Source organism: Hevea brasiliensis, chromosome 6 (assembly GCF_030052815.1).
Source record: "Hevea brasiliensis isolate MT/VB/25A 57/8 chromosome 6, ASM3005281v1, whole genome shotgun sequence".
Taxonomy (NCBI): domain Eukaryota; kingdom Viridiplantae; phylum Streptophyta; class Magnoliopsida; order Malpighiales; family Euphorbiaceae; genus Hevea; species Hevea brasiliensis.
Window position 1 is genome coordinate 28381622 of NC_079498.1, and position 11989 is coordinate 28393610.

The 11989-nt window shown below is 26.8% G+C and overlaps 1 protein-coding gene across 1 annotated transcript; it reads right to left on the reverse strand.

The window, feature by feature from the left end:
* Window positions 1-7511: 7511 nt before the first annotated feature.
* LOC110653144 (uncharacterized) lies at window positions 7512-9050 on the reverse strand. Its single transcript, XM_021808739.2, has one exon. The coding sequence runs from the start codon at window positions 9048-9050 to the stop codon at window positions 7734-7736; it is 1317 nt and encodes a 438-aa protein (XP_021664431.2). The 3' UTR covers window positions 7512-7733.
* Between the last annotated feature and the right edge of the window lie 2939 nt (window positions 9051-11989).

The following is an 11989-nucleotide window of genomic DNA, read 5'->3' on the forward strand; positions in this document are numbered from 1 at the left end:
TACCCACTCAAAGAATGTAACTTACCCTAGGAAATTAAGTTCCTTTCTAATCTAGAAACATATCTCATTTCATTGAACTCTTATACTCGATTACCTTGTAGCTTGATTTCACTCTTCCAACACCTTCAATTTCCATCTTATTTCTATTGACTAGCTTCACTTTCTCTCCTTTCTTTTCTTCAATCAATTCAAACCACTCCTTCTTTGAGTAAATATGGAATGGGCAAATAGAATTCATTAACCATTCATCTTATAATGGATCTTTTGCCTTTTTCTTATCATCATTCACATTCAAACATTTACCATCAACACCATCATCCATTACAATTACAACAGTTCCTTCTTTTTATTTTCCGCGACTCTTCTTGAATTATTTAAATTCTATAAAATCTTTCTTCATTTTCAGACAATGGTATTGATTGGGCTCTTCTTATGACAGTTGTAGCATTCTCCATCTTTAAGGTCTATCCATGGTCTCAAACTCGATATACTATTTCTTCTCCAATTATTTTCACATGGATTGCTTCTATCACAACTAGAACCAACAACAAAAGCTCTACATTCATTGCTACAACCTATTTTTTTGAACTTCTCATCATCCAAGATAACTGCAATAACCTTCTCCACCTTCAAAGTCTCATTCCCAATTGTTAATGCTATCACCAAGCTTTTATAAGATTGTGGAAGAGAGGTTAGAAGTAAGAAGTCCTTATTTTCATCATCTACCTTCACACCAACACTAGCCAATTGGGTAATTAATTTATTAAAAATATTGAGGTGATCCCTTACATCAGTGCCTTCATCCATTCTAAGTTGGTACAACTCTTTCTTCAAATATAAGCGATTTGTGAGTCACTTTAACATGTACAATCTCTCTAATTTCTTCCATAGAATATCTGGCGAATTCTCTTCTAAGATATTGTACTTCACATTAAGGGCTAATGTCAATCTAATTATACTCATCACCCTTTGTTGAAACTCTTCCCAATCATCATCTTTCATGGTTGCTGGTTGCTTTTTGTTCAATGCTTTAATTAATCCTTGTTGTATAAGGACATCCTTCACGATCCTTTGCCACATGCTAAAATTATTTTTTTCATCAAATGGCTCACCTCAAAATTTGTACCCGTCATCTTTGATATCTCTAACCACAGCTCTGATATCACTTGTTGTGAATATCTACACTCACACAAATTAAAGAACACAAAATTTAACATGATTTGACATAAGTCTACTCCACCAAATAAATTTATTATCAAGAAAAAAAATAATTACGGCTATTAATTATTTTTCTCACCCTCAAAATCACTCAAACAAAACTTACGGAATCCAACACACCTCTTCACTTTATAAGCTTTCTACAATACAATATAATGACCAACCAACTACATATTTACATAGAATTATAGACCACCAAAAATTAATCCTTTTAAGACTATAATTATTAAATTTCATAATTTAAATTCTACTAAACTTTATAAACAAATTATATTTTTTAATTCTAATTGGGCTTGAACTTTAACACCTTAAGACTTGATAGCTGAACAATGCTTTTCTCTGAATGTTAAAGAGTTAAGATGGTTCAGGTCTTCAATAGTTGGATGTTCAATTAGCCGAACCGAACCGAACTATTTATTGAGTATTTTAGTGTATTAGTATGGCAAAAATCAATTTAGTAGATATTTTATTTCAATATATAAAAATTAATTTATAATATCTGTAATTAGAATTAATTTAAATGTTTTTAAATCTTTAATTTTTTTTTTCTATTTAAAAAAAAAACACAATTGAGTTTGAGAGTTTTGATGTAATTTTCTAGTGTTTATGATTGATGATTTGGAGTGACTAGTGAGCATCATATTTGATATAATCTCTTAATTAAAGGAACATTATCTGTTGTTAATTAATTTTAGATACGAATCTATAATTATTTATTTAATTCATAATAGAAAATTTTGCATTAATTTCTTTCAACGCAAACATGTGCATGATTCTTACGTACTTCATATTCTAAGGTATACAAATTAAAATATTTGGAGTGTTTATCTAAAGAAATATATTAAGAAGGGCACGTGTTTTGAATTTTTCTTTTTTAATTTATTTTCAACTCTCTTAAAATAAAAATGGTTCAAAATTATGACCAAAATATTAAAAGTATTTGTAATAATAAATTTTTATTTATTTTAATTACTAATCATTCTTTATTAATATTTAATTATTAATAGTTAAAAATAATAATTCTTATTATGCAATTCATTAATTATTAATTTAACTATTTAATTTTTTATATAATAAACATGAGTAGTGATAATAATCGGTAGAACATCTATAAAAATTATTCAATTCAAATTTGATTAATAATTTTAATATCTAAATTTGTTTTAAATTCAATTAAAATTTATATTAAATTATCAATACCCATCTTAAATACAATTATCATTATCGGCATACTATTTTAACATATTTAATTTTATATATTTTAATTAATAATTTATATAAAATATATTTTTATTAATAATTTATATTTTAAAAATTTAATAATCCAAAAAATATTTAAATTAAATTTATTTAAAATCTAATTATAAAAAATTATAAATATTATTATATAATATATTTTATATTTAATTAATTGTTTTTATAAACGTGTTCTAGTAGTGAACATTGAATACATAAAACTCAAATTTGATTTAGATTCCAATCCAATTTAAGTATTACTCTATAAAATCAAATATATTTTAAATTTAATTGCATATTAGGGATAACAAAAATTCTTAAATTGGGTCCGACCCACTTGAACCTGATTAATTTTCTCGATTCCACCTTGACCTTGATTTGTGTGGAACGGGGATAAAAAGACCTTCTTCCCGCTCTAAATCCCGTAACTCACTTTGTGTAGTAATATATTATTATTTTTTATTAAAAAATAATTTATTTTTATATATTTATATATTTAAATATTATAATTTAAATAAAATATCTAAATATATTGTTAAAATAATGTACAAAATTTACGGTTCTAATTATATTTCATTTTTTAATACATAAATTTATATTATATACTAATAAATTAAAATAAAAAAAAAATCCTGCTGGGAAACCCACCTCGCCTGCACTCCGACCAGGAAGTCTTTACTCCGACTCCAAACTCCTGTGGGGCGAGGACAGGAGGAGCAATCACTACCCCAAACCGCCCATTTGCCATTCCTATTACATATTATTCAAATTTATTTCAATAGAGCTTAATTATATTAATTACTTAAAAATAAATAATTTATTGTGATCCCTAGATATAAGCCTCAATTGATGTATAATTTAACTTGATTTAGTAAAAAAAATATATTACTCACTTAATATACTCAGACTCAAATGTCTACTCCCTCAATTACTCTACTAAAAAAAAAAAGGCATGGATTGTAGGCATAAACTTCACTTTGAATAAGAAATGAAAACTCATATCCCTCCTTAGGTTGAAGAATTTCAAAAACTATTATTTAGAAAATTTTAATTTTGGGTATAAAATTTTAAAATTTTCATTCCTTTTAATTTTTTATATATTTAAATTGAGCATTAAATATTAATTTGTGTATTAGGAAAAAAATTTTTTTTTCCGATGGCATTATGGTGATATCATAGAAAATGAAGGGGGGATTTAATAGAATAATTTATTTTGGTAAGTCTTCATGAAAAGTGGGAAGAAAGCGGCGGGTTGGTTTTACATTCTGGTACCACCGTGTACAACGGAGCATCCATCAAGCTGGCCGCCACGTGTAACACGTGCGGTAGTAGTTGGTGGACACATATTTATATTTGTTTATTTATTTATTTTTATTTCTATTTATTTTATTCAAATTTTTGTACAATACTACAACTAGCATCGAGTTTACTTCCACCGCACTCAGCGTGCACCTGGGGAAAATGGTTAATGCTTAAATTCACTGCTAAAAAATGTCCAATTTAGTAATTTTAAATTTTCTATTTAAATTAATTAAAAATTAAAACTAAAATTTAATTCTATCAAAAAATAATTCAAAATTTCATAATTTTAAAAATAATTTTAATAATAAAAATATATCTTTATCAATAAGCTTTTTATAATAAATAAAATAAATATAAAAAAGGATGAAAAACTTCAGAGGTGAAATAGGATTAGGAGTTTCGAATAATTTAATTTTGATTGAGATTTAAATTTAAAATTTTATAATTTTAAAGAATTATTATTTTTAAATTAAAATTAATTAATAATACAATTAGGAGTTTAATTTCGGGAGACAAGTAATGACCAATTTTAAAAAAAGTCAATAATTTGGCCGAGTCGTTCAACAATCTGGTCAACCAAGTATGTGAGCCTTTGACTATTCAAAACCATGTGAAATTTTGACCAAGTAATGCACCGAGATTTCGTCTTCCATTAATTAAAACTAAATAAATCCAACCAATTAATTCAATGAGTTTGATTTGATAAATTTAAATTAATTACATGTTAATTTAATACTTTAATTTATAAAAATTTTAATTAAATTAATTCAATAAATTTTTTTATAAATATATCAATATAATATTAAAATTATGTATTTAAAATTAATTATTACTATTAGATAAAGTTTAATTAAATGGCACAAAATGCAAACTCATTTTTTTTATAAGGAGAAATATCAAAAAAATCTCAAATTTTACATATTTTTATAATTGTATTCTTATTTTTTTTTAATAATTATATTCTGAATTATTGCCAATAATATAATTATACTACACCATTGGAAATTAATAAAATTATTAGCTCAATAATGTCTTAATTTATTAAAATTTACTAAATGCCACCATTAAATCATAATAGAGGTGACATTTTTATTAATTTCCAGCAATTTAGTTATCAATAAAATACGTTAAAAAAATTCAATGTAATTATAAAATAAGTAAATTTTGAGATGACCAAGTATTATTAATAAATCATGATAATTAATATGTAATAATAACTTTTTCTCATATATTAATATGTAATATGTAATTATAAAAATAAGTAAATTTGGCTTTTTGCTAATGTTCAATTTAGTCCCTATATTTATCGGTAAGTTTAATTTAGCTCATTTTTATTTTTTTTTTAATTTAACTCAAAAAATTTTAATTTAAGTTAAATTTAACTTAAAAATTAAAATTTATGAGCTAAATTTCTTAATTTTTTATTTACATAAAATATTTAAAAGTTTAATTTCTGAATTTTAGAATTAATATTTTTAATTTCTTAATATAAATCTAAAATTAAGAAGCTTAATTTTAATTTTCGTTATTTTTAAATTAAATTAAAAATTTTAAATTAAATTAAAAATTTCTAATAAATATACAGGCGCAGTTAAGTTTTTAAGTCTTTCATTAATTATATGGCCTTCCTCACGGTCTACGCTTGTTAGATCGACCTCCAATAGAGGTTATCATATATGGTTGAGTCTAAATTCTAATCCTGCATTTTCTTTCAGTGCTATAAAACGGTCAGAAAACGCAGCTTTACCAACAAGAAAAAAAAAAAAAAATGAATAGAGGAAAAGATTAAAATAGAAAAGAAGAAATATCCTTAATTATCAAGCACATGAAACAATAATTAAAAATTGAATTATTTCTATTTTGGGATTGATATGCGAAATTTGGATATGAAAATGCCAATCAAAAGATAAAGATGATTATTTTTCCTTCATATTTAATAGGGTGTTTGTTTTAATTTATAAGCTTTAAAAATAAATAAATTTATTTATTTATAATAATTTTTAGACATATAAATTAAATTTATAAATTAAAAAAATTAAATTGGAGACTCGGTTTATATTAGTAATTATAAGCTAGATTGATAATGTATTTTACTATATTATTCTCATTTAATTTTTAAAATTTAATCATAAATCTTATTTGACATATTATTAGTTATTTTAATAATAAATGCGCTTATAAACTATTTTTTACTAAATAAATTAATCATTTATTAGTTATTTATAAGCACTATAATTAAATATGTAACTATATAAAATTTTAATATTTATAAATTCAAATTAGCTTATAAATATTAGATACTTGTAAGTTAATTTTTATAAATTAAGTTAAACACCCTCTGAATATGCATTGAACGAGCAAATTTTAAGTTTGATTCTCGACGATTATTTATTTTAAAATTTATTTTTTTTAGATCAGAATTATTAAAAAAAAAAAAAAGAACTACTTTCTATTATGTACTCCTTTAATGGTTACTCGATTAATTAAACTTCCTTTCAATAAAAAAAAATTAGATATAAAAATATAAAGGGGATGATATCATGTTGATTTTTTGCATTCAAGATTCAATTTTGGAGAATTGTAAAGAATTCGCAGGCATACATTTTTGACATTTTGATAGAGATGGACCCACAAGATTAATTTTGTTTTCTATTGATTACAACACAAATTAGAATTGTTCATGCTTGCATTGACTTTGAGTTGTATAATTAGATTTGCCATGGATTAAGGAGGTTGGATGTGATGGGAAAGGGTAGTGGACAAGAAATGTTCAATAGAAATATTTTTCATGTTTAAAATATACAATATTACATCCAACTTCCTTAACATTATTCCCCTATTTAGAAACTAAAATTTTATAAAAATTTAATTTAATTAATTTATTTTTGTTTTTTCTCATTAATTTAAAAAAAATAATTTAAAAGATATAGAAATTAAGTATAATTATGTAAAAATTCAATTAAATTAGTGAATTGAAAGGGAAGAAATGAGAATGGAAGCGAGCCCTCTAACCAATTTATTTAGTTTTTTTTTTTTTTTTTTTCAAGAAAAGAGAAGGAAATTGTCAACTTTCTTAGAGAAGGAAAAATAAAATCCAAACGCATATTAGAAATTGTGAACTTTCAACAAGTTGGGATGGTAATTTGTATCTCTTATCAATCAGGGTACTAGGATTACTACAAGAATAATAATCGTAATTACATCAAATTGATGTGAGGGATTGCATTCTTTAAATCGCCCCACAAGAAAAAGACTCAATCTTGATGCGTCAAAATTAGCCTGAAAATATCATCATAAATATCAGAAAGAATGGAATAGCTATGTGGGAGAAGTCTGTTATTGTCCGAATGGAACAAAATATATAACACCTATTTCAATCAGCAGAAGCAAATTCTGGGGCTTAGGCCTACAAGTTCCTAGTTCAAGCATTGTGTTGCAATTGAATATACGTAAGAGCTAACATGATTCTGCAGATTTTTGACATTCATGTCCAACAGAGTAAATTATTATTTTTGGATTGCATCAGTTTAATTATCAATAGCCAGCAAATCCTACACCAAAAAAGCTGGAGTATAACATCCATCAAAAACAAAGATTAGAGAATAATCATTCATCAGGTACACTGGGATAGAATTTGGCAATTGGACTTCTTCATATTTGATGCAGAAAATATCACCTAAATTCACATGTATTAGCTATAAATTGTAATTCTGTTTCAAGGGTAAGAAGAAACTGACGAGTTTTCCATGCAAAATTTTAATTTTCCTTAATTTTTAACCCAACAAGAGCATATTTGATATTGTATTCATACATCAGTTATGCTTGCTTGCAAAGCAGAGAGTCTTGTGCTGGGGAGGCCCTATATCAGTGCATGTCTAATTTTACCTCTATATGCTTAATTGCTGATTGCTTCAAATGGCCCTGCCAACATAACTGTGAGTAGTTCTGAAAACTAATAAAACAGTCTGTTTGAATTCTCACAGAGATTCATCCAGTGAGAAAGTATCTTCATTGAATTCTGAATCTACCCCTTCATGCCCGTCAAACTCGCCAAGTCCTAATAGCGTCTCAATTGGAAGTTCTCCATTTTTTGTGATATCATCCTCCAAGAAATCTCTATCTGAACAATTTGATTGTGGGATAGGAACTTCTCTATCTTTTCTCTCTTTCAGATCATTTTCCATTTCCATAGGTACTATTTTCATTGAAATTTTGTTTGATTTTCTCAATCCTGAAGGGGCAGAGTTGATTTTCTTGATACAGTTGTTTTTGCTTCTTTGTTTCCATTCCAATAAAGTTGACGCTGTTGAACCTTTGCTGAACTCAAGTCTTTTCCTACAGCCCTCTTTGGTATCCATTTTTGTGACTTGGAATTTTGATTTAACTAATTTAGAAGAGGTCTCTTGAAGAGATCCAGGCTTTGTCATACACTTACGAGGAGACATTGAAAAGCATTTCCAAGTATCCTCACAATTCCAATCTTGTTTCCACTGGGAAGGCCAGAAAAGAGGTTCATCTGTATCGAAATCTTCCAAATCTACTTCCTGATCTGAAAAGGTATGCTCCAATAATGCACAGTAGCGTGGTTGTTCATCTTTCACTTCACTAGGTGTCGAAACATTGGAACTGGGTAATGACACCTCACAACTCTTGCAAGATGGGCTAGGAAAACCTGTTTGGAAGTAATCTAACTCCAATTCTGTATCTGATGAAATCCATTGGGAATCTTCACCATCAAGATTCACTAAAGATACCAAGAAACTTGTCTTCTCAGAATCTGATATCTGAGAGCAAGAAGAAGGAAAATCAAAGACGGTGCTACAAGGTATCAAAAAGTTGTTGCAACTTAATGAGTCCTCACAGAACTGCTCAAAAGAAGACCTGGAACTCTCTAAATTGTTCATGGTGGAATCTGATGTAGCATTCCTGCATGATTTCAATAGTGAAGTCAATTGCTTTTCTTCCATTAAATCGTCCTTCAAAGTATCTTCTGTGACCAGAATTGTCCGCTGAAGAGCAGTTAAACATGATTCCTCCTCCTCAGGATTTACATTTACTCTTGGATCATCAAAAAGGACAATTCCTTTATCTAGATAAAGAAAAGAGTTTTCCAATCTTGACAACCATGAAATCAACAATTTGTCATCAACAAAAACATGCATTGAAGTAGAAGATCTGTAGTCTTCAAGAAGTGATGAAGGAGAAGAAACAACTGAAGAGAGCCACATACACTCGTCATCACCATAGCAACTACCCTTACCAAGCTGTTTATAAAGATCAATGTCTTCTTCCATTGTAGACTGAGAAAAAAACAACAGCACCCTTCTGTCTGTCTTGGAAGTTCTCTTCCAGTGTTTCCCACTGTTAATTTTTCCGGCAACAATCACCGTTACATTGGATTAACCGATTAAGTACAAGAATAACAAGCAACATTTGAAAGAAAGGAAGGAACAAAGAAAACAAATAATCCAAGGAAGTTCAGCAAGACCGGCAACCAGGAAAAGTTCAAGCAGAGAGATTAAGCTAAAATCAGGCAAGTAAAACCAAGAAAAAGCAGACAAAATAAGTGCCAAACCGAGCATAATTTAAAAGAATAATATATAGTTCCTTATAAGAAGATCAAAGTAGATGATTTCATGTTGATGTCAAGAGAATTAAAAGATCTTGGAGATAACAGACTAAAACAAGGGGCATTGACAAGATGTTGATATTTAAGATAGTTAATAGAAGAGAGGTCTCAAGAATGTGACACTAATATTCAAATAAAGGATGAATATGTCAAGGCTAATTAGTGAATTAAGGACCCAACCAACCAGAAATTGGTTAAGCTAGACTAGGTCAAATGAGAAACTTTCCTTTGAAAAATCAGAACTAATGAAAATCATTTGTGGACACATTACTAGAAGGGAGATGTCAATTTAATAAAATTATATCAATAAATCATTCAATTTAATAATATAAATTTATAAATGAAATTTACAAGAATAATTTTACATCTTTAACACTAGTAGAGACCTGACTGCAATGCCAATTATATGTTAAGGATAAATGTAAAGCAATATAAAATGGTTTCAATCATCAATTAGGAGGGGGCTTAAAAATTAATCTGTTTCACAATTCTTTTATATTTTTCAACTCTCTGAATTATTTATCCTTAATTATACTTCATTTTTGAAGCTATAATGCTAGCTTAAACCCCAAGTTGATCACTTTATAAAGTTACGGACAAATTGGATAAAATTTAACTAAATGTGATCCCAAATTTAATCTCAAGCTATTATGCCACATCACATCAAGTCTGTCACGTGTTATGCGAGTCCCACAACGTAAGAATAAAAAGTTATTAGATTGCTATGTCACTGCCATATCAAATTGGACACGCTCCTCTGACCGCAATTTCAAAATTTGATAAAATTTAACTAAATTTTTAAAATTTGGTCAATAATCCAACATTAAAAAAATTGAATTAAAATGCTAAAACTTACAAATGTTTGAATTTTTAAAAATATTAAACATTTTGAATAATAAAAATATTTCTGTAGCTTTTTTTTTTGCTATGAGTAATATAGTTAAAAATAAAAAATAAAATTAAAATACCACTGCTTCAGAATAAAAAGAAAACAGGAAATTACATCATCTTAGAATTGATTTGCATATCAAATCTTTCAGAAAAAAAAAAATTTACGCATCAGATATCAGTTTTATAAAATATGTTAAGAGAGGGAGAGAGAAATAATAAAGAGAAGAAAATAGTATTACCTTTTGGAATCGTGGAGCACTATGCGTCTGAGAGAAAAGTATGTAGAGTAACTCAGGAAACCCTAATGTCAAGGACAGACGAGACAACGATAGAGACAGCGAGAGATTTTCTTTTAATCCCCGAAGAGAATGTCTTGCAATAAAACATTAAGTAAACTCGGAAAAATATTTATGAGATTTGCTAATTAATGTATATTTGAATATTAATTCATTTTCATTAAATTGAATTAAATTATGGACTTGACTAGGTGTATAAAAATCTCTGTACAAAATGTACAAATGAGGGTAATTCAGTAAATTCATGGCAGTTTTCTGATGTGTAATGTCTATTTAGCCCTTTATAATTTGAATTTTAAAATTTACAATTTCTTTATTTTCTATTATTGGTCATCCAATAAAATGCCACCAACTCTCTAACCCATCATGTTCCACCAATTATTCAACCAATAAGAGATTACCCCACTATTTATTTAACCTATCAGAACCTACCATTCTTTTAACTTATCAGAGTCCACCATTATTCTAACCAATAATGGCACATCTCATATCTCTAATTTTATAACTTATTATCAAGTAAAGACTCTATACCCATCTGAAGTATTTTCTTCATGTATCTATTTTTTATTTTTTTTTTCGAACTAAATTTATATTTTTCATCTCATACACCTTTCAAGTTCTATAACAATGGGAGATGATTCGATTTTCAGAAGAGGAAAAAAAAAGAAAATATTATGTTGTCTCCAAAATCAAAGCAAAATAATCTGAAAAATTAAAAAATAAAAAATCAATTGAACCAAATTTCTACAAAAATTAAACTGAATTTATGAATTAAATCGGTCCGGCTGATTATTTCAATCTGAACTAAATAATGCTTGCCCTTATCTAATTGATTAATTATGATGTACTTGATCATAGTTGCTTGATTTATGATTTATTTGACTAATAGTTACTTGATTAATTAATCTAATTAATTATGATCCACTTTATCATAGTTACTTGATTTATGATCTAATTAATTAGGTGATTCAATTTTCACAAAAGGGAGGAAAAAAGGAAAAATATTATGTTATCTCTAAAATCGAACCGTATAAACCAAAAAATTCAAATATAAAATTGAATCGAACTAAATTTTTACAAAAACTAAACCGAATTTCCAAATTAATTATGTTCAATCAATTAGTTATTTCATTTTGAATCAAATAATACTCACCCCTATCTAATTGATCATATTGTAATTGATCATGGCTGATTTATGCACTAATTGAATATGATCTATTTGATTAATTTATAAAATACTTGATAGTACCTGATCTAATTGTTAATAATTATTTGATTAATCGATTTAATTGATTGTGATATAATTGATCATATTTACTTGATTTATGATCTAATTAATTGTGATACACTTGATTAATTGATAAAATATCCGATAATACTTAATCATGATGTAATTGATCATAATTAATTGATTTAG

Bases quoted from the DNA above. Each gene is read 5' to 3' on its own strand.
- LOC110653144 (XM_021808739.2), bottom strand. From the start codon at position 9,050: ATGGAAGAAGACATTGATCTTTATAAACAGCTTGGTAAGGGTAGTTGC.